This window comes from Pagrus pagrus (assembly GCF_965226575.1).
Source record: "Pagrus pagrus genome assembly, chromosome: 1".
Classification (NCBI taxonomy): Eukaryota; Metazoa; Chordata; class Actinopteri; order Spariformes; family Sparidae; genus Pagrus; species Pagrus pagrus.
Window position 1 is genome coordinate 27,880,761 of NC_140185.1, and position 22,617 is coordinate 27,903,377.

At 42.3% G+C, this 22,617-nt stretch overlaps 1 protein-coding gene across 3 annotated transcripts in view; it reads right to left on the bottom strand.

Moving 5' to 3' along the window:
- The window catches only part of itsn2b (intersectin 2b), a 41,099-nt gene that overhangs the window by 11,088 nt on the left and 7,394 nt on the right, over nucleotides 1-22,617 (bottom strand). Inside the window, exons 2-26 of one of the 3 annotated variants that reach the window (XM_084380579.1) lie at nucleotides 18,304-18,377; nucleotides 17,402-17,494; nucleotides 17,191-17,254; nucleotides 16,908-17,095; nucleotides 16,488-16,718; nucleotides 15,889-15,985; nucleotides 15,567-15,703; nucleotides 14,449-14,512; nucleotides 13,867-14,004; nucleotides 13,649-13,731; nucleotides 12,654-12,916; nucleotides 12,405-12,554; nucleotides 12,087-12,227; nucleotides 11,386-11,473; nucleotides 10,936-11,075; nucleotides 9,914-9,994; nucleotides 9,405-9,565; nucleotides 8,426-9,258; nucleotides 8,137-8,258; nucleotides 7,783-8,040; nucleotides 7,457-7,650; nucleotides 6,660-6,715; nucleotides 5,777-5,943; nucleotides 5,615-5,645; nucleotides 5,395-5,516 (exon numbers count right to left, since the gene is read on the bottom strand). In XM_084380579.1, coding sequence (XP_084236705.1) covers nucleotides 5,395-5,516; nucleotides 5,615-5,645; nucleotides 5,777-5,943; nucleotides 6,660-6,715; nucleotides 7,457-7,650; nucleotides 7,783-8,040; nucleotides 8,137-8,258; nucleotides 8,426-9,258; nucleotides 9,405-9,565; nucleotides 9,914-9,994; nucleotides 10,936-11,075; nucleotides 11,386-11,473; nucleotides 12,087-12,227; nucleotides 12,405-12,554; nucleotides 12,654-12,916; nucleotides 13,649-13,731; nucleotides 13,867-14,004; nucleotides 14,449-14,512; nucleotides 15,567-15,703; nucleotides 15,889-15,985; nucleotides 16,488-16,718; nucleotides 16,908-17,095; nucleotides 17,191-17,254; nucleotides 17,402-17,494; nucleotides 18,304-18,310 — 3,909 coding nt within the window. In that variant the 5' untranslated portion in view covers nucleotides 18,311-18,377. Of the gene's footprint in view, nucleotides 1-5,394; nucleotides 5,517-5,614; nucleotides 5,646-5,776; nucleotides 5,944-6,659; nucleotides 6,716-7,456; nucleotides 7,654-7,782; nucleotides 8,041-8,136; nucleotides 8,259-8,425; nucleotides 9,259-9,404; nucleotides 9,566-9,913; nucleotides 9,995-10,935; nucleotides 11,076-11,385; nucleotides 11,474-12,086; nucleotides 12,228-12,404; nucleotides 12,555-12,653; nucleotides 12,917-13,648; nucleotides 13,732-13,866; nucleotides 14,005-14,448; nucleotides 14,513-15,566; nucleotides 15,704-15,888; nucleotides 15,986-16,487; nucleotides 16,719-16,907; nucleotides 17,096-17,190; nucleotides 17,255-17,401; nucleotides 17,495-18,303; nucleotides 18,378-22,617 lie in introns of all 3 variants that reach the window. The other 2 variants (XM_084380578.1, XM_084380580.1) reach the window with 2 other exon arrangements.

Consider the following 22,617-nt stretch of genomic DNA (forward strand, 5'->3'; position numbering starts at 1 on the left):
AAAGAGCTTAATAAGTAGTGGCTACATTGTTGGAAAAACTGAAAGTAATGAATAAAAGCTTGAAAAAGATAACATTTGTCTGCAACTCTCAGTCTAGTAGAGCAAAAGCAAACTTTTTTTTTTTTAAACTTCTTTTTATTGAGTTTTTACATTATAAAAACAGTTACAAAATCAACCTTGAAATATATAAATATCTCCCCACCCCACCCCCCTCTTGATGTACAATTAAATGCATATAAATAACATCAAAAAATAAAAATAAAAATAAATAAAAGTAGTAAGTAAAGTAAATGAATTAATAGTAATAATTATAATAGCACAGGAATGAATAAGTATAACAGTAATAATACAATAAGTAAATACTAAAATAAAATACAGTAAAAAAAAAATAAAAATAATAATAATAAAAATAAATAATAATAAATGAAATCAAATTGAAACCACTCTTTCTGACAAGGGATACACACTTATGGCACTACTCCATACATTACGAATCCGCCCAATCTGTAATTTGGGTAATGTTGTCAAAATATGAGAGAAAAGGCATCCACACTTTTTCAAATTTATTTGCAGCTCCCCTCAATGTGAATTTGATCTTTTCAAGCTTTAAATAGAACATGATCTCTTTTAGCCATCTAGTATGAGACGGTGGGACTGGTCTCTTCCAGTTGAGAAGTATAAGGCGGCGAGCTAGCAAAGTTGTAAATGCGATCACTTCATGCAACCCAGCCGGCCATATTGTATCTCTGGGCATCACCCCAAAAAGAGCAATGATGGGTTGAGGACTCATTTTAATACTGTAAATGTCGCTAAGAGAGCCAAAGATCTTTTCCCAAAACGTCTGAAGCCGCTGGCATGACCAAAACATATGTAACCAGGTGGCGGTAGAAGATTTACATCGCTCACATGTGGGATCGGTGTTTGGATATATCTTTGCTAGTTTCTCTTTAGTGAGGTGAAGACGATGAAGTACCTTAAACTGAATTAGACCGTGCCTGGCACAGGGAGATGAGGAGTGCACTCGCCCAAGGATTAAATCCCACTGATCATCTTCAAATGACAAACCTAAATCCTGTTCCCAAATCAATTTTAAATTTATCAGAGTTTGAGGATTGATAGCGTCAATTATCCCATAAATCCAGGAGATGGCGCCCTTGAGATCAGTGTCCGCTGCTAAAAGGATATCAATAGGTGTGTTTGGCGGTTGAGCAGGGAAGGGATGATAACCACTTTGAACAAAGTGTCTAATCTGCAGATACCGAAACATATGGGAACGGGGCAGTAAGTACTTCTCTGAAAGTTGCCTAAAGGAAGCAAATATCTTGTTTACATATAAATCTTGAACAAGCTTAATTCCATTGCCATGCCAGGCCCGGAACGCCAGGTCTGACATGGAGGGGGTGAAAAGATGGTTTGAAAGGATAGGAGCCTGCAGTGAAGCGCTTTGCAATCCAAAATGTTTCCGAAATTGAACCCAGATCTTTATGGTATGGGCAACTACGGGGTTCTCAAAGGAGCCAGAATTAAGAGGTAAAGGAGCCGTTATCAGCGAGTGGAGTTGCAATTTAAAAGATTCCAATTTAACCCAAGCAGGAGCTTCCACACCGGGACCACACTTAGCCCATATCATAATCTTTTGTATATTACTAGCCCAGTAATAATAAAGGAAATTAGGCATTGCCATCCCTCCCAATTTTTTCGGTCTTTGTAAAAAAGATTTACGAATACGAGGGTTCTTACCATCCCATATGAAAGCACTTAAGACTTGATCCAATGTCAAAAAATGTTTCTTCGGAATCAAAATTGGAATACTTTGGAATAAGTAAAGAAACCTGGGGAGGATGTTCATCTTTATTAGATTAATCCGGCCAGCCAACGAAAGAGGCAATGCACGCCACCGACTTATATCCTGCTTGCACCGATCGAGTAATGGTGTAAAATTTAGTTTATATAGCTTACGGAAGGATCGTGGTACCACTACCCCAAGGTATGTAAAATGATAGGGCGCTCTCTTGAATGGAAAAACAGCAGAAGGTATATTTAGAGCTGATGAATTAATGGGATAGAATTCGCTTTTTTGTAAATTCAATTTGTAACCTGAAAACCTTCCAAATTGTTCTAATCTTGACAGAACATGTGGCAATGATGAGATTGGGTCAGCAATATACAAAAGAAGATCATCAGCGTAAAGAGAAAGTTTGTGTGTAGTATTCCCTCGGGTTATCCCCTCAATTGCCTGGCACTGACGTAGGGAAGCAGCAAGGGGTTCTATTGCCAGGGCAAATAGAAGAGGGCTCAGTGGGCAACCCTGTCTCGTGCCTCTATATAGTGAGAAATATTTTGATTGTAAATTATTTGTATTAACAGAAGCTAAGGGAGAGGCATATAACAGTTCAACCCAAGAAATGAAATCCTTGCCAAAGCCAAATTTCCTCATTGCCATGAATAAATATTCCCACTCCACCCGATCGAAAGCTTTCTCTGCATCTAAGCTTATTACACATTCGGCGACATCAGACCCGGTGGGAGAGTAAATAATATCAAAAAGCCTCCGAATATTAGAAAATGAGTGTCTGTTACGAATAAATCCGGTTTGGTCAGACAGCACCAAATCTGGGAGAACATTTTCGAGCCGCCTAGCGAGAGTCTTGGCCAGGATTTTATAATCTAAATTTAAAAGGGAAATTGGTCTGTAAGACTGACAACACAAAGGATCTTTGCCCTTTTTGTGTAGGAGACAAATAAAGGCCTGATTCAAGGTTTCAGGGAGGTGACCAGATGAAACTGATTCATTAAACATAGACAGCATTAATGGGGATAAATCCTTGGCAAATTTTTTAAAAAACTCTACTGGGAACCCATCCGGTCCGGGGGATTTCCCAGATTGCATACTTAAAATGGAATCTGAAATTTCCTTTAACGTCAGAGGGGAATCCAGGTCACTTTTCTGAGAGTCAACAAGGGATGGCAGTGTCAAATTGTAAAAAAAAGAATCGGAAGCGCTATTGTCACAGTCTGAAGTGTATAGATTTGTATAGAATGACACAAAAGAATCATTGATCTCCTTGTGGTCTGTCGTCACCACGCCCGAGGTGGTCTTAACTTGGATAATCTGGCGCGAGGCTGCAGCCTGGCGGGCTTGGTGAGCGAGAAGCTTGCCTGCCTTGTCGCCAAACTCATAGAATGTATGTCGAGATTTCAATAACAACTGTTCTGCTTTTGAAGTGGAAGCTAAATCAAACTCTGTCTGTAGACGAATCCGTTGTTGGTAGAGTTCAGCGGTGGGTGCTGAGGCATATTGGTTGTCTAGCTTCAAAATCTGGGCAGACAGATCTTCTAATTTAGCCATCCTAGCTTTTTTAGTGTGTGAAGCATATCCAATAATTTGGCCGCGTAGGTAAGCTTTTAGTGTTTCCCATATGGTACTATGAGATACTTCCGGAGAGGCATTTGTTTCAATAAAAGTCCTAATTTGTTTTTGAATGAATGTCACAAATGCACCCTCGGAGAGCAATAGAGGGTTCAAGCGCCATGATTTATATAGGGCAGGTTGATCAGGAAAACTCAGTTCAAAAGAAAGAGGGGCATGATCGGATATAACTATACCGTGATAAATAGGTGGGGTGGAAAGGGGTAAAAGCCTAAAATCTAAAATAAAGAAGTCGATTCTAGAAAACGTATGGTGGACTGGCGAAAAGAAAGAGAAAGCCCTACTGTTAGGGAAATGAAAGCGCCAAGGGTCAACCATACCATACTGGTCCAAAAAATTATTAATAGCTGCAGCAGTTTTGGAAAGGGGGGAGGGGATGAGTGATGAGCGGTCTAGACCGGGGCAGAGCACACAATTGAAGTCCCCCCCAATAATCAACTGACGATTATTGACATCAGGGATAGTAGAGAAAAAATTGTTAATAAAGTTACAGTCATCCCAGTTGGGAGCATACACACTAGCAAGAATGACAGGCTTACTTAAAAGCTGACCGGTAACAATAATGAACCTGCCATCTGGATCTGCAATTATTTTGTCGCTTTCAAAGGTAACGGCTTTGTGTACCAGTATGGCTGTACCCCTAGCCTTAGAATTGAACTTAGAATGGAAGACTTTACCCACCCAACTCCTCTGAATTCTCATAACATCTGCCCTACATAAATGAGTCTCTTGGAGGAAAGCTATTCCTACACCAAGTTGATCTAAATGTGCTAACACTTTATTCCTCTTTACAGGATGGTTCAGTGCTTTTACGTTCCAAGAGATGAACTTAACTTTTCTGCCACTCATCTTAACTGAGCTCATACTTTTTGATCACAGTAATAATGATAGGAGCGATAATAAGTGTATGTCAATAGAGTAATATAAGGAAGAAAGAGTGAAAGAAAAAAAAAGAAAAAAAAGAAAAAATAATAATAATAATAATATAATATACATTATAATGACTCAAGAGTATGCCCACCCCCCCGTCCCAGCACTTACCCAAACTAAGTGCCCTAAAACCCCAGAAAACACACATGCACAAGAGGTGTATCTTAGCTCAACACAGCTTACACCTTAACTCTCCTCACTAGACAGAGGGTAAATAAACTTAAAACCACTCAATATTGTCATTTAGTACACACTTAGTTTCAATCATGTCCACTTTTTTCCCCTTCAACCTTACCGCCTGCCGCGACCTGCCCGGGCAGCATCACTCCCCGTCGTTTCTCGCCGTGCCCACCGTAGGAATATTGGACTTGGCAAAAGCAGCCGCCTTGGAAGGGTCAGCGAATTCCTGCTTCTTCCCGTTGAAAACGAACCGGAGCCTTGCAGGGTGTAGTAGGGAGTATTTCACTCCTGCCTCTCTCAGCTGCTTTTTGACTGGAAGGAAAGCGGCTCTCCGGCGTAGTAAATCAGCGCTGAGATCGGGGTAAAAGCTGATCTTTGCTCCTCGGTAGGTCAGCTGGCCTCTCTCGTACGACATCCGTAGAATCTGCTCCTTCGTCTGGTAGTAGTGCATCCGGACCACCATCGCCCGCGGAGGACCAGTCGGCTGCGGCGGTCTTAAAGTGCGGTGGGCACGATCAATCACAGGCGGGCGAGCGAAACTGTCCTCTCCAAAAACCTCGATCAGGAACTTTTCCATAAAAGCAGTGGGGTGGTTTCCTTCGACTTTCTCCTCCAAACCCGTAACTCTTATATTATTCCTCCTGGAGAAGTTTTCCAGGGTGTCTAATTTAGCGTGCAGCTTGGAGTTCTCATCTTGCAAAGCAGCGTAACAAGTTTCGAGCAAAAGCAAACTTGACTTGGCTGTTACAGTGATGTTAAAGGTAACAGATAAACTGAATAAATGACCCTCTGAAGTTATCTACAGTACTCAGGACCCACTGAAAATCCTCTATGAACAGCAGTTGAACACTGACCTGCAGTTCTCCGAGCCACCAGCCAGAGGGGTTCTTGTTCAGGATGACGATGAGCTGGTTATTTTCAAGATTCAGCTGCTCGGGGCCTGCAGAGGAGTGAGCTCTGAGCACCTGGGCGATCTCTGTGCATACAAAAGACACAAATGCAACTTAAAATTGCAGCAAATTGCAAAACCAGGCATTTGTGTGCTTATGTGAGAGTCACAGACGTTGAGCTTACCTGGCTTCTTCTTTCCAGATGTGCTTGATGCCTGAAAAATTACAATAACATCATCATTACAAACTTGTAGAAGGACAAAAAACACAGCGAGAACAGGAAGACCTTGCAACATATTGCAATTCAACACCGCAATGTATGTTATTATGTGTTGAGTGTTCTTACATCAGCCTCTTTTGGTTTGACGTAGTTGCTGGGGAAGAGGCCTGTGCGGTTGCCTATAGAGCCGTTCCACCACTCGCCCTCTCTCTTGATCACCAAGATTGTATCTCCCTCTCTAAATGTCAGATCACCAGGCTCCGGAGACTCGTAGGTGTACAGCGCCACGTATTCTGGAAAGAAAAATAATTTATGAACATAAATGAGCTGTAGCTAAGTCTGCAGCTTATGCAAGGCCTGTTGCTTAGTTATGCTGACATCAACCACACAGACTGAATATAGAGAGGACGAACAGATACTTCATATGATTTAGAGGGAAATAGAAAATGTCATGTCTGCCCCTTGAACCACCTGAAAAATCATCCCAACATTTTAAAACATGAACTGGACAAACAGCTGCGTATAAGCGGATGGTGTATGCAATGTAATTAGTTGGGATGCACTGATTTATCGCAGACCATCTGCAAAGAAGACGACAGTCACAGATGGCAGTGGCCGACGTTTATCTGTTGTGTCACATCAATTTTGTGTCTGATTTGCATCCTCTCCATCAGCTTCTGAGGCTATGTGAGTATTGAAAAAAGAAAATCTTTTTCATGTGGAAGAAGGTTATATTAAAAGGTCGCTTAATACATTTGTGAGATTGAATTTGTGCTCTTTCAACGGTAGAGTAATGAAGAACTGAATGACTTCACCACACATTTTTTTATAATGAATATTTCTTTGTTTCCCTGCCACAGAGGGGGGAATAATAACAGAAAACAGAATATACGACAACAAAAAACTAAAAATTCAGCACAGAATTTTCAAAATTAGTGTACTCTGGTATGAAGATGAAATATTAACTGAACTACATTATGCTGACATTTCAGAGGAAACATTACTGTACCTTCAAGCTGCAGGCTGTCGCTGGACTCTGAAGCGTCAGGAGGGGAGCTCTTCATGCTGCAATCATAGAAAGACCACATTACCATACACAGAATATATTACATCCATCCATTCATTCATTCATCCAAGTAGAATAGTACCACAACATTTTTCCCCACCATGACCTCTAGATCCCACCTGGGGAACACAAGGCATTTGTGATTGAAATACCAGTAATCATACTATTCAAATGGTGATTTCTAATTTGGGCTCATCAACCTGGAATTTCATTTGTTTGGTCATCAGCCAAACTTTGTGATCACAGGGGAAGGTTGGGAAATGCGCTTGATTGACTGGAAAATCAAGAGCCTTTGTGAAACTGTTCACAGTTACGGTAGCAGTTTCCTCATCACAGAGGGGGGACGGAAACATGTCAGTGGCCTAAATACCTTACATACTAAAATAGTTACCACACCTTTACACTCACTGAAACATAGACATTATCATGTGACTGATGCATGTTTTCACTGACTGACCTCGAGATAAAAAGCATCCCAACAGCCACATAATATATTGGTAAGGAAAGTGGACAGGTTTGTGCTTTAGGCTACAGAGTTTACACAAGAAATATGATAGGTATGTGACGGATCATGACTGTGAGATTGTGACAAACAAGTGGTACAAAGGTAGTGTGTGGTCGGTTGTTTTTGTGCAAGGAAATGTTGCTCTACTTTAAAAATCAGTACAAGCGAGTTCCCCCAGTCCCCCTACACCACTCCCTGTCAGGGTGAAAGAAAACAAATATGTGTGCAGACTCACTCTGAACTCTCTTCTTCTCCCAACAGTGTCACATATGTCTTGGGGAACCAGCCCCGTTCACCGTTAAGCTCTCCGAGCCACCAGTTTTCCTGCTGCTCTAACACCTGGATGACGTCGTCCTTATCGAAGTTCAGATGGTTGTCTGTCTTTGCTGTCCACGAACACAGGGCCTGGGCCGACAGGTTACCCACCACCTGCTGATTAGGGCAGACAGAAAGAGAAAGATAGAAAATACTGTGTAAATACTGTGGTAATCAAAGGGTAGTAGCTGGTAAAGCAGCAAAAAGGTCTATTGCATAAGGTGTTACACTTTGTAAACCTCTCACCTGTCCTTGTGTCTCAGAGGGTGCAGGGTTTGCCGAGTGTGTTGGCGTGAAGGCAGACTTCGTCCCTGCTGCTTTGGCAGCCTCGAGGACACTAGAAAGTTGTGACTGGAGCGGCACTTTAGCAGCAGCGGCGGCGGCAGTATTATTGGCCGTGTCTGATGGGGCCACTCTCTCGACGTAGCTCTCTGGGAACCAGCCCATCTTCCCCAGCTTGCTGCCATACAGCCAACCCTCTTCCCGCTCTGTCGTCTCATCGACCTGACAGGAAGAGACAGCAAAGTAAAAGAGTGAAGAAGAGAAGAAAAAGTGGCCTGCAGTCTTTTGTCAAGCCCTTATAAAATCTGATTTTCTTACCTCAATCATATCCTCTGCGTTGAAGCTGAGCTCTTCGTTGTTCCGTGCAGTGAACGGGTAGAGTGCTTTGAAGGATGTGAGAGCTGCTGACTTCCTGTGTTGTGTGGCCCTGGGCTGCCCACCTAAAGAAGCACATCAGTCTTCTTAATGTGAACTGAGCTTCAAAAATTGTTTTATTACACACTGAAGACAGGGAGTTTGTGGGCCTCTCTCAAACGACCCCCTTCACCCTCTCCCCACCCACTCCATTTGCTCTTATTTTCTGTGCATGTGCGTGTGTGTGATTTACCCTTCCTCTCCTCCAGTCCTCTCAGCAGAGCTGTCAGTTTCTCCTGGATGTCCACCTTCCCTCCTCCACTCGGCTGCTGCTGCTGACGAGATGCCTCCTCAGACCTCTTTCTCTCCTCCAACCTCTTTCTCTCCTCCTCGGCTTTCTTCCTCTCCTCTTCCTCCTCCTTTCTCTTCCTCTCCTCCTCTACCCTCTTCCGGTCTGCCTCACGCCTCCTCCTCTCCTCCTCCTGCTGCTGCTGAAGCTTCCTCCTGTCTTCATCCTTCTTTCTTCTCTCCTCCTCCTCTCTCTTTTTCCTCTCCTCCTCCTCCCGCTTCCTCCTCTCCTCTGCATCTCGGACAGCCGCCTCGGCCGCCCTCTGTCTCCTCCTGTCCTCCTCCTCTCTCTCTCTTCTGCGCTCCTCCTCTCTCCGCTCCTCCTCTAGCCTCTTCCTCTCCTCCTCCCTCCTGCGTCGCTCTTCCTCTTCTTTCCGTCTTTTCTCCTCTTTCCTCCTCTCCTCCTCCAGTTTTCTCCTCTCTTCCTCTAGCTGCCTCCGCTCCTCCTCCAGCTTTCTCCTCTCCTCCTCCTGCCTGCGTCTCTCCGCTTGCTTCAGCCGCTCCTCCTCCTCTCTTTTCTTCCTCTCCTCCACCTCTCTTCTCTTTCGCTCTGCCTCCTCCTTGGCTCTGAGCTCTCGTTCAGCCTCTTCCTTGGCAGCCTGGATTAAAGCTTGTCTCTCTTTCTCCTCCTCCTCCCTCTTTTTGGCATCTCTCTCCTCCTGAATTTTCCTAAGACGCTCCTCTTCATCCCTCCTCAGCTTCTCCTGCCACTGACGCTCTTTTTCCATCTTAATACGCCTTGAGAATTGGAGGCAAACATTGACAGTATTTCAAAAGTTTGAAGATTGAGATGAAAAAGTATGTTTTCGACATTTTAGTTCATAGTCTTTTATTTCAACATGACACTTAAATTTAAAAATAATTCTGTGTGAAAGCAAAAATACCTCTGAGCTTCCTCCTCCTCCCTCTGCCTCCTCTCCTCCTCCTGTTGCTTCCTCTCCTCTTCCTGCTGCTTCTTTCGGACCAGCTCACGCCGTTTGTCCTCTTTGATGCTCCTTAGTTTCTCCAGTGCTGCCTGCTGTTTTTTCTGGCTCTCTCTCAGTTCCTGACACACAAATACAGAAAAAACCCACAACTTTACTAGCAGAGAGATGTGATTGATTAAGAATGAGGTGACTAGATAGACATAATGGGCTAATAGAAGGACTGAACACACACATCATGCACAAACTCACAGCATGCACACAGGTGCCTAAACATTGAGCAATTTGTAGTAGGGTGTGAGAGACAAAGAAAAGAAAAAAACAAAGAGACATGACTTAAGATAAAAAGTAAAAGCCAGAGATGTGAAAACAGCACAGACACAAGATGTGATGGAGACATATATGCAGAATAATGACCAATAAGAGAGAGAAGAGGAAACGAGAACAACAAAGAGACCTAACGCGAAAACCTTTAGTAGGTAGAAGAGGTTACGGAGGCAGGCCAGCAGACAGAAGACAGCCTGAAGCATTGAGTCCTCAGCACCCACATACTGTAAAGTTGGGGGATAAGGGATAAGAGATGGGTGAGAGGGAAGAGAGAGGAAGGAGGATCAGAGGAGAGAAAGAGGAAAGGAATCCAGCATGGGAAAAAAGAAAAGATTGTTGCCAAAAGAAAAGAAAAGGGAAGAATAAAAGTTAATTATAACAAAGGGATGAAATCCGTGTCAGAGGGCAAGAAAGAAGATTACAATGGAGAGGAGTGATTAAAGGAGAAGGAGAGAAAAGATGAATCAAGGGGCAAGCTGTAGTAGTGAGTAAAACCAAAACAGGCATTGCACACTCAATTAATGTGTTCATTTTTAAAAATGTTTTTGTTCTGCTCTTTCAAATTGAAAGTCAATGTGTTGCATATAGAAGTGCTATAAAATGATTAGACAAGGTGGAAGTCATTTTTATGCCCTGCCTTATACTTTAAATTGAGTAATGTATCCCTTTTGTATGTGATGATGCTTCAAAGAATGAGTCTGGCTGCTACAGGTGGCGATTATTAAGCAAACGAGCTATAAGTTGAATGCCCACCTGCTTATCAGTGTTAACGATGCAATGTGAGGCAGCTGAAACCAGCAGAAATGTGGATTTGTGAAAAACAAATAGGCTGAACAAAGAAAGTGACTAATGGCCCAAAGCCCTTTACTACTGTACCCCTGACACTGTAAGCCTCTCAACAGAGTATAGATGGTGGTTTTACTTCCAATGTGACTGTCTTAAGCTTTGAAAACAAAAAGGCAAAGTGCTGCTGAAAGAGAAGCCGAGGTTTTCGGCAAGTTTCAATGATTTAAAATGAAGAGGGCTTGATATAAAACTTTCAAAAACTGTTAAACTCCATGTTATGTTATACCAGGATAAAAACAGTCTCTAAATGAATGTTCTATGTGAAATGTGCCATGTAAAACCATTTTAATCATGTTAGACACGTGAACTCAATTCTTACCTGCATGTCTTTGTTATACTGGTCCATGTCAGCCAGTTTGGCAGCAGTCTCTTTCTCCAGAGCTTCCAGCTGCTCTTGCAGTTTCATACATGTCCCCTTTTTCTCTGTGGTGCCAATCTTCAGGGTGGACATGGCTGACACTAAAAACAAAACAAAAAAAAGTTTGTTATGATAGGAGGTAGGTATACAAAGTGAAAATTACATTCTCATTCATGGTACACAATTTATATTTGCATTATGATAATAAGGATACTTTCATCCCTTTTACATATTTAGTGTTTCTGTTTTTGCAGTACTTGTTACTTTCAATAACTCCATATTCTGTTACTATACTACTTAATGCAAAAAATAACCGATTTTTTCCATGAATCTGTCTTTTAGCTAACATCTAATTTCCCCATCCATAATATGTTGTTCCTGAGCTCTATCAATTCATTCATCAACACTGACCAGGCATGTTATTCAGAGCCATGTTTCTGAGTTTCTCTGTCAGTCTCTTCTGCTCCGGAGTCAGCTGGGACAACTTCCTCTGGAACTCCTGACCGAGAGGAAACGCATCAGAAGCAGCAAGAAATGCGTCATTGCAGGAAAATATTTGGGATAACGTGAATGCAAACACTCTCAAGAAAGCAACGATCACAGATAACACAAAACCAATAAATGGCAATGCCACCAATTTTACACAACACAAGTGTGTTTATACAGAAAGTACTGCTGCTTATGTGAAAAAGTAATATGTAGCCTTTTGTGGCTTTAGATGTAATCTGATAAATTGCCTCCAGGGATGTGACTCAAAGTTGACATCTGCGGTTCTGCTGCATCAGTTTTGATATTTGGTTTTTGAGCTGTCCATCCAAACGTGTTACAAGAAAGCTAGACCAGTGGACTTCTTTTCAAAAACATGGCGCCTACATTACCCACAATTTGACATCACTGGAAGCAATTTATCAGTTTACATGCAGCTTCCTCTGGAGCCACAAAAGGCTTTATACTACTTTGTTCACATAAGCATCAGTTCTCCCCAAGAGCTGCAAACACACTTAACTGTGTAAATTGGTGGCGTTACCCTTTAATAACCATCATGGCTACTTGGCCATGAAAAAATTGCTTTGAAAAACCCAGGACACACACACACACACACACACACACACCTCTAGCTGCTTCTGCAGGTTGATCATGTCCTGCTGGCGTGTCTCTATCCTTTGATTGGTCAGATCGAGCTCTGTCTTCTGAAGCTTCTTCTTGTTCTGAAAGTCACGAAGCCGGTCTGAGATCTGACGGTGCTTGTTACCCTGCGGGAGAGAGACAGAGAGAGAGAGAGAAAGGATGATACTTTACCAACCCCCTTTAATGTGTCCATGATGGATGAGACACAGCAGGACAACCAGAGGTAAATAGTGCATGACTACAGTTTGTCTATGTGCATGCTGCAGTGAAATAAAGCTCTCCAATGTCTCTTAACCACTCACCACAGCCTCCAGCTCCATCTCCAGACTCCTTTTCTTCGCTTTCAATTTGATGATATCATCCTGCTCCTGCTCCTTCTTTATCTGGAGCTCTCCTCGCCGCCTCCTCTCCCACTCCTCCTTCCTCTGGCGCTCAAGCTCCCGCTGTGCAGCCTAGAATGAAACCACACGGGACACTTAAGTGTAAAGAAACAATTCTCTGCTGCGACTGTAAAGGAAATTCATAGTTTTCCATACAGCATCTACCCTCACCTCTTTTCTCTCGAGCTCTCTCTGCCGCTCTTCTTCTCTCTGCCTCTCCAGCTCCCTCTGTCGCTCCAGCCTCCTCTCCTCCTCTTTCCTCCTCCTCTCCTCGGCCTCCCGAGCCTCCTTCTCTCTCCTCTCTCGCTCCTCTCTCTCCTTCTGAGCGCGCCGCTCCTGCTCCCTCCTCTCCGCATCCAGCAGAGCCTGTCGTCGTTTCTCCAGCTCTGCGTTCCCTCGCTCCAGGTTAGCTTTGAATTTATCCTCAAACGAGTCTGAAAGCGGACAAATACAAGTTCTGATGTAGTTGGTGTGTGTTGACTGGGTGTGTGCAGTACATTTATTAACCTTTTATGAATGAATAAAGAACTTAAAAATGTATTTTAATCCGGTTTAGCTAAGTAATCTAAATATAACCCCTAATTACTGATAACGTATTTGAGCTTGTGTGTTTGAAAAGGATGATAATGGATAGTTTAAACACAAACTTGTACAGACTTCTTTTAATAAAACTACCACAGATAAATAATGATAGACAGGATTATGAGACTGGAATTGATGCTTAGGCGATTGAGGGGTTGTAGAATAGCTTCAAGCTGTGAACCTGATATTAAAAACACCTGATATATCCTTTAATTCTAGCTGCCACAACTTGTCTTGCGACTGTGTGAAAGACGATAGTGTGTACAAACCCAACACCACAGTGTGCTGCCCTGCACTACTTACAGCCGCTTCACTGGGCTTGACTAGCTGCAGTTTAGGCTGCTGCAGGAGTCCACTGTGTATGCATGTGTCACAGCAAGATGTGTATTTTTATGCTATTATATTGCTACTTTTCAGCTGCACAGATATGATCCATAGACATTGATTGCACTGAGTGATCTTATGTTACTAGGTATCGTTTCTGCATTATATAGTGCAGAATATAGAGGACAAGAACTGAACATAATACAGCAGTTAAACAAGACTCCACTCTTAGGTTTAGGGTTAGTAGAGTGAGTACTTACAGTTGGGTTTGGCTTTCTGTGGAGGTTCTATGTCCAAGTCATCGGTCAGAGCTGGAGAAGGGCTGGATCCATTCATTGCAGATCTGGAGTACAGATTTTGAATAAGTTGTCTGAAAGACTTGAAGTTTGAAGATTGATGTAGTCCATGTTTAACGTGTTTAAATCTAAACACTAACATGTACTGTACAGAGTAAATTGAGTCCTATGTGTCCACATACCTTTGTGAGGGTGGTACCAGCTCTGTTGGCAGTGTTAGCGGCAGTGGTTGTCCACACTTTGCCACGTCCACAAGATGCATTGCCAGAATAAACTCGTCTGCTTTCAGCTTGCCGTCCTTATCCACATCAGCTAGATTCCTGCAGGACGGTTACAAATAGGAGGCAAGGTTTTAAAATGACTTTACTCTGACTCTATGACCTTTGAATGCAGTAAAATTATATAAAGATCTAAAGGTTCCTTAAGACAACTAGGACACGCATTTGACCTTTAGAGAACCAAGAACTTCAGTACAACTACAACTTTCTGTCGATCAACTGTTACAATATTATCACTTCCAGTTTAAACAAAATCTTATTTCCTTGTGTTCACCAACAACTGACACTAAGAGCAGGCTTTATCTGCAATCAAAGATTTCCTTAACAAACAAATGGCTTATTGTCACACAGTGCCAGAGACAGTGGAATTAGGTTCTTTAATTCTGGCTGCCAAACCTGACTTTGGCTCTTGAACACAACATTGTACCAATCACAGGACATGTTCAGACACACACAGATACAGTACAAACACACAGATATTCTCACCAGATGGAAGCCAGCTGTGTCTGAGTCAGCATCGTGGTCGCCATGGCACCTCTCACCTGCTGACCTGGCAACAAGAGTGATAAATGTCAGGCTGACAAGCTGTAAAGCACAGATGTGTGAGTGTGGTGAAGAGAGGATGATGATCAGGTCAATGGTGTGTGTGTGTGTGTGTGTGTGTGTGTGTGTGTGTGTGTGCAAAACATTCGGGTTGCATCCAAATATACTCTTTTCTGTAAAAATCTCTAAAAATGTAGAATATAACATTCATTCTGTTGGTTTGCATCTTTTTGTCACACAGGAACAACTTCTTTTTGCATAATAACAGGCAGTATGGGTCAGCAAAGTCTATGGGACAAATTGAAGTGCAACACATCAGGGGTAGGACGGCTTCCAAGGAGTCGTCTGTACTTCTAGACAGGCTCCATTCATTGGGCAGTAAGTGCTGAAGTTTTTTGCATGGTTTCTGATTGCTTCTCTTGTAGAATTCGAACAGTCTCTTTCAAAATGTTTGATGTAGAATCAACATCCACAGGTATGTTAATGTAATCACAATAACTAAAAAAGTTGAAAAGGAAATTAGAAGATTTTTAACCCCTCATTCATTTACCTGGATATAAGCGATGACGATCAAAGGACTATGACTGTATGAACAACAATCAGTCATATTAAAAAAAAATGCCAAAAGTCTTTGATGTCATCTATTTAATGTTCTGAACCGCTCATAATGTGCAAAGTCACCGGGAAGGAAAACATTTGCAAGTCTGGCTGAAGTGTGTGCATTGTTGTTTGACTGTATCACAGCTATTTCAAGAGAACAGGTCTAGCAAGGCTTGCAGTGACAGAACGAAAAAGCAAATGCATACTTGGCTGACTGTGTGTGTGTGTGTGTGTGTGTGTAGAAACTGCCCCATGTCTGAACACACCCACAGCCACCACTTCCTTAGAGTTAGCTAAGGCTTAACACCGGTAGAAAGAAAGAGGGAGGCAACGGTTATGAAATCATCGGTTGCTGTTGTTCATGAACATCCACGCCTGCATTCCACACATACTTTGGTTTGATTGTTTTTAAATGACCTACACACTGACCACATACATATACACACTCACACATATCATACCAGTGAGGTATCCAATCATCTGTTTATCCAAGCCGTTGAACTGCTGTCTGTATTTGAGTCTGGAGGCATGTGGCACAGCCCAGTCGCTGGGACCAGAAACCAGGGGGGACATCACAGAGGGGGATGAGGAAGCCGAGCTTAAAGACAAACAGCGGCGACAAAAACATGCAAGATGAGCGCACCACACTTCTGGAAAACAAGTGTGTTTTTGCACTTCAAAACAGAGACTGACAAGAAAAATAGGGCACTGATTGTGCAAAAGGGGAAACTGCTTAGTGCTTCAAAATTTGTGTGCGTGTGTGTGCTCTGCTCTGTGTGTTACCTGATAGATCCTAGATCCAGCAGCGATGAGGCCTTGTTCATGCCACCAGTGGTTAGTCCTAGTGGAGAGGAGTAGGAGGATGCAGAGAAAGGTAGGCCTGAAAACACAAAGCACACACACACATCCATTACACACTAACTATAAAGTCTTGATGCTGTCTTTCCCCCCCAAAAAAATATATACATTTTCTTTTTTACAGTTTTCAGAAAGGGGAGGGGAGCTTTGTAGTGGGTCAGTGATATACTGTCATTCAGCCACAGCTGTAACCTTCTCAAGGACAGGGAGGCTATTTGTATGGAGATAAGGGGGAAAGTCCTGACTCTGCAAAAACAGGCCAGGAATGATTCTTTTTGCCTCCTTTTCCCATCGAACTGCAAAAATATTTTATCATCTGCACTTTGCTGCAAACATTAACAAAAGCAAGGCATTGCTGTTCAATAGTTTTCATTCTAAAGGAAATAAAATATGCATTTTGCAAGTGATAGTGAAAGGACAGCTGAATGTATTAAATCATCTATTTTTTTTCAAAGCAGTGACAGATACACAATAGTACAGCAGAGGGAAAGAAGGGGACATAGATAAATGAAAATTGTCTGTACCAGTGGCCATGGTTCCAGCTGGCATTGGATGGAGAATTCCCATGGTGCCATTTGGCAGGGTAGCGTTTCCCATGGTGGGCATCAGGGGCCTGCTGGGGGTTGAGACCATTAGAGGACTCATGCCTGTCATTGGTGTCAAAGGTGAAAGTCCAGGAGTTGCCATGGAGATAGGGGTCAACATGGCAAGGTTTGTCCCATGCATCATGGACATGTTCGGCAGAGTACCCATACCTAGGAAACACACATAATATATCAGCCAGTTAGATGATACAGCAGTCAAAATGCATGTCTGGAGACAATGAGCCTGTTGATAGTTGATAAAATCCTAAAACACGAGTTGTTGTGATGAAGGCTATGACAAATTTTCACTTTTGAACAGTTAAGTTCCTTATATCAACAGACACAATAATAAATACACACCATAGGCTGGGTTGGTCAAGGATGAGGTGGGATTACTGAGGCTGGGAGCACGCACTGGAGGCTGCTTCATGATGATTGGCAGTGCTGATGGAAGCGATGTACCCTGGAGTTTTAGTTTTATGAGCTTCATCGCGATGGAAAACTCCAACCTGTCCATCTTCCCATCTTTATTCATATCAGCCAGAGTCCTGAGAGACAACAGAGTCATCAAAGAGTGTTGGGATACTGTTCTTAATGAATCTCTTAAAAGTGAAAAGAGTGCGCCTGTGTTTGTGCTTCTCACCATATCTCAGCCAACACTGAGGCAGGCAGTCCTGACTGGAGGAAAAACTTCCTAGCTTGCTCCCCTGCAGGAAGAGACAGAGAGGGAAATAGAGAAACACAAAAACAATAGTTTCGAACAGCTGAAGGATGCAAAGTCATGGTGAAATTGCATTATGAATATGCAGGAGGGAAATCACTGTGAGCATGTGTGTGTAATGTAATGTGAGTACCTGAGACATAGCCCACTGATGGGGAGAGGGTGTCAAACTTCTGATCATGTTTGTTCCTCTCCTCTGGAGAGATCGCCCATATACTTGGACCACCTTGAGAGAAATAGAAGAAGTCACATGGAAATAATTAATGTTAAAAGGAAGAAGCATCAGACATCGGAGAAAGCTATTACCATTACATAAATAGACCCAATCAGTGCTAGACTCTTTTAAGAAGCGGAAGCACTTTACTGAATAAACAGACTATACGTATCCAGGGCTGGGCAATATATAAATATTATATCCTTATCGTGATATGAGAGTACACATTGTCTTAGACTGTCACCCAGCCCTACATGTATCTGTATGTGAGAGATTTCTGGGTTCTCATCAGCAAACAGACTCCTTGAACAAACCAACAGCTGTTTTGCCTTCACAAGTTTACATTACACACAGACAACACTTAAATCCAAGCAAAGCAAACAACCATACACTTCTAACAGTAAAGTTGACTTCATCATAACAAAACATACATGGTTCCTGTAACTTAGGTCCTGCGACTGGCGCCATTAACAGAGTTGTTTTCAAAATATGGAAAGAAATGGAATAGACTTCAAAATGACCACAGAGCACAACAACTAGACTACAAGTACAGCTAAAACTTACCTGGTGCGGCGAAGGACCGCACTCGCACAATCACAACAATTAGACATAAATGATCAAACAGTGTGTTTTCAGAGAGACACAGATTTGAGGGCACACAGGTCAAACTGCAAATTATTTCTAGAACTAGCAAAGTGTTGGCCTCGGTACATCTGCAGGGCTGAAAAACACACGGCACCCTACACACATGCATACACCCACTTCAGCCACCCCACCCCTCCTTTACACACCCATTCACACACAATCTGCAGTGGTCTTACCATTCATTTTTGCAGGTGGCAGAGACAGAGAGGGGGAACTCCCGGCGGCGTCCTCAGCTACTGCTCGCAGCCATCTGCAAAACACACAGCCCAGTCATCAGTCAATACTGCAGCTAAGATGGGACAGTGGTGTCACGGAGAGGAGCGAGAGAAATCAGCAGAGAGAGAGAAACAGAGAGAGAGAGAGAGAGAGAGAGAGAGAGGGAGAGAGATTTTGGTCCGTCAGCAGAGTCAAACAGGGCTCCTCCTGTTCTCTTCAGGCAGGAGCACTCTGGCCACGTCCCAAAGCTTTTTAAACTACTGGGACATGCTCCAATACTATCCACACTGACTCTGTAGTGGCCAGGCACTAATACTACACAAGCTACACTGATAAACCTTCAAAAGAATACCTTTACACATTCTTTCCAGTCAAATACAACCCGCTGTAAAGTGCCATGTTGGACCAGATTTAGACTCTGAAGGCAGTTGACAAAGGTTGTGTCACTAACTGGATAAAAGACCATCTGCTCTTAAACTGTTAACAGCATTGTAATGTTAAATGTTATACTGTGGAAAATATACATTTTGATGTAGTGTTTGTGTTGTCATTCATTCATTCATTCATTCATTCATTGAAACATGTTGAGATTAACAACTTCATATGGGAGTCACTCTCGCAGCTCTGTCAGGCTGTACTTAGGCACAGTTGTGCAACAGCTAAATGCTAAGCAGGTATACCATATTCACCAACTCATTGTTAGCATGGTCATTTGCTAATTAGCACTAAACACAAAGTAAGACTGAGGCTGATGGAAAGGCCATTAGTTTTGTAGGCATTTGGTCACAAACCAAACTATTTGACAAATCAACATTTTGTCCTGATGATGGCGCTACATTATAAGTCAGGGGATCAAAGTGATCACAATTCATCCTGAGGGGGGCTTTAATGTGTGGCAATCCATCGCATAGTTGAGAAATCTCACTTAAAACAGCGAGAAGAAAACTATGGGGATGAGAAATTGAAATCCATCCTCTGGGGATAATGAATGTTGGTGCAAAATTTTGTCCCAATCCCATCACAAAGTTGTTATATGGTATATTTTTACTTTGGGTCTTGGTCAGCATTGCCACCTGACTTTCTGTCACCCGGGACTTTCTTAATGTCTGTTGCTTCATGGCTTGAACCCATTCTTTATGAGTCATGCACATGCAAAGCCAGTGTGGAAATTGAGCTGCTGTTGCATCATAATAAAACTGTTTTCTGTAGCAGGAGGGCCCACTTCTTCTGAGTTCTGTTTTTTTGTTACATTTAGTGCGCAGATGGAGGTGTCCGTGTCTCCATGTGTCTTTTAGCAGCATTGTCAGATGACAGAGCCAGCTTGCTCGTCAGCTTGAGAACTTTGCTAATTTATTGCTTGTAATGGTTGGTTTGGAGAGAGTTTGTGGTAGGTCCAAGGGTAAATCTACCGTCATATCACACATTGGTTTGTGGACTACTGTTTTGAAGCTTTGGGTTTGCATCATCTTGCTACATTTGCCTTAATTCCCCTCAACATATTTATAATTAGTTACTTCCCACCTCGGATCACCGTCTTGATTTTTTTGGAGCCAGAAGGGGCAAAAATTGGACAAGAGTGTGGAGCTGGGGAGGACATCCACATCAGATCTGAATGAAAACCCTAGGAAAAGCAGTGGTAGCAACTTGTCAATTACAAGGTAGCCATACCCTTTTCTGATCAGGAAAGCTGTCCGTATATTTTTACAGCATATGTACATCACAACATGGTAAATATACTAAACTGCGTGTCCACATACTAAATGTACCATAAGGAGTTTTTGTTGACAAAAGACCAGTAACCCAAATCATGCTGGGTTTGCCAGCATATTTATAGGTCTTGTCTGTGACTGCAGCACTGTTCCACCTGAAGCACAGCCACCACAAAACTGCCTTGTTTAAATATAAAACAGTTTTTCACTGTGGGAGGAATAGTGTGAACTTTTGCTTCAGCAGGTCACAGTCTAAGACAGATAAACATAAGGCCACATGAAGTATGAGGCATACATTTTAAGTATCTCATTTAGGAAAAAATATGTATGCAGCATCAAATAGTAAGCTGAATTTATTTGTATTCTCTTTCCTTCATCTTAGTTGGGGACACTGTGTCAGATCATTACGTTGGTTCTGTGGCGTTCACATTCACTTCATTTTTGGCGTGCTGAACACCTGCTTCCTCCATGATTATCTCTCCCCCATCAGCCAGTCAGACTCACATGATGTAGTTGGAGGAGGAAAAGGAGGAGAGAAATTCCAATCGTTCTGCTCAACACTTCCTGCCCGGTAACCCACAGCGACAAGCATTTCCCTGTCCAACGTCAGTTGACAGGAAGTGATCATGGATTTTGGCAGGGGGACAGCTTTGATGTCCCAGAACATATGAATCAAGAGTCAGAGCAGGAGTCGGAACGGGGGCAGGACGAGAATAACAGATTGACGAGTGATTTCTTAGGAACTGAATTACGGATCGCTGACTTGTCTGCTGATATGAGCTTTATGAAAGAGAAGGAGATAAAGAGGCCTGGTCAATGCTCTCACAAGGGCAGAGAACAGCGAGGGAGGGCTAATCTACTGGCTGCCATCTGTCGCTCTCCCAGACTCTCTCCTCAGTGTTTGCCTTATTCTCTTTCATTCTGCCCTCGTTCTTTATGTGCTGTCTTTATCACATATTGGAGTATGAGTGTGTGTACATGGAGACTTCTCCCATTAACAATCTATTCTGTGGGAAGTCATGTTTGCAGCAGTCCTGACATACAACAAGATTGCAGTATTTGCAGTAGAAAAACAAAGGTTACCATTTAGTTACACGGAATATTTAACTAATTAGAAATACAGTTTACATGCACTATCATTAACCACAATACCTGACCTGAATTAAGAGCCTGATCATTTTCTTATTTGTATGTATTACTGTACATAAGCACTTTCAGCAAGGATCCATCACATTTGGTCATCAAAATGTTGGAGCAAAATGATCAGACACATTTTTATACTTAAAGTGGAAACAAAATAGCATAACGAACAAGGCTAATAGGGAATCAATCTAAATGCAGATGTGGTCATGTGTCCATAGCCATTAGTTCGTGCAATCAACATTTACTTAATAATGACATGCTAAAGCAAAAATCTTGTATCGCCAGTTTAAATAATATACATGTTAATCTTAACAAATGTCTGCCAAGTCAGATATTGTATACTACAGAAGTATAAACAGTTTTCAACAAACTTCAGTGTGTAGTGTTAATACTGTTTCAACTCAAAAACTTTGCTGTTTTTTTTTTAACAGTGGAGTTTGATAGACAAACCACTGTATCTAGTCATAATACTGTTTCGAGCACTTTTTTTGCATATTGCTCAACATACTTATTTGCCACTACAACATTTGAGCGACAAGCTGACATCACCCTGCAGCCGTCTTGCAAAAAATGTTGCTGGTGTTATAAAATTACTAATAAATTAAACTTTAACTTATAACCTGTTTTAACCTTTATCTGTCCACAGCATCAGCCATTCAGTTTTGGCTCCAGTCATGGGAGTGTGACCTCTGGTAATGTAACACTAAAGGAATTATAATGAATAAATGAAAGACAGCACTGGATTGCTAGTTGTAAGGTTTACGGTTTCCAGAGAGACAGAGGAGTCTGACTTTTCCTAACTGACTGGACGACTGTTGACCAACTGACCGATAGGGCTGCCACAAACGATTATTTTGATAGTCGACTAATCACCGACTATTTTTTCGATTAGTCGACTAATCGGATCATACGTAAATTGAATGTGTAACATACAGTTTATTGCACCAGCATGCAGCTGCTCTTATATAACAATCATTAGCTTTCAGCTTGAAGTGTTTAAGGTATATGCTAACTAAAAATGAAGACAATTAAGATGATAGTTCATTAAACCTTTAATGAAATATGCTTGTAGCAACAAACAATTGTAGCATAAAGTGCAAACAGCTGAGTAAACGGATAAGGCACTAGCTGACCTAAGGAATTATTGAAGTTGCATACATCTTGACAGCTCTACTTTACACTGTTGATTTGTATAATCCCAACAGACATGTCCAGTGATTTCCAGCTTTCTGTCTTTACATGTGTCTGTTTTGATGATACAAGTCAGCTCCTGAAATGTGTGTTTCTCTTCTATAAAACACATTCTACATCGCGGAGGCGACGTCTCTCCACTTAGGGCTTCCTTCACCTTTGAAACGGGGCAGAGCTCCGTGGGAAACACCTGCCTGACCCGCAGATTCCACTGGATACGGTACAGCTACG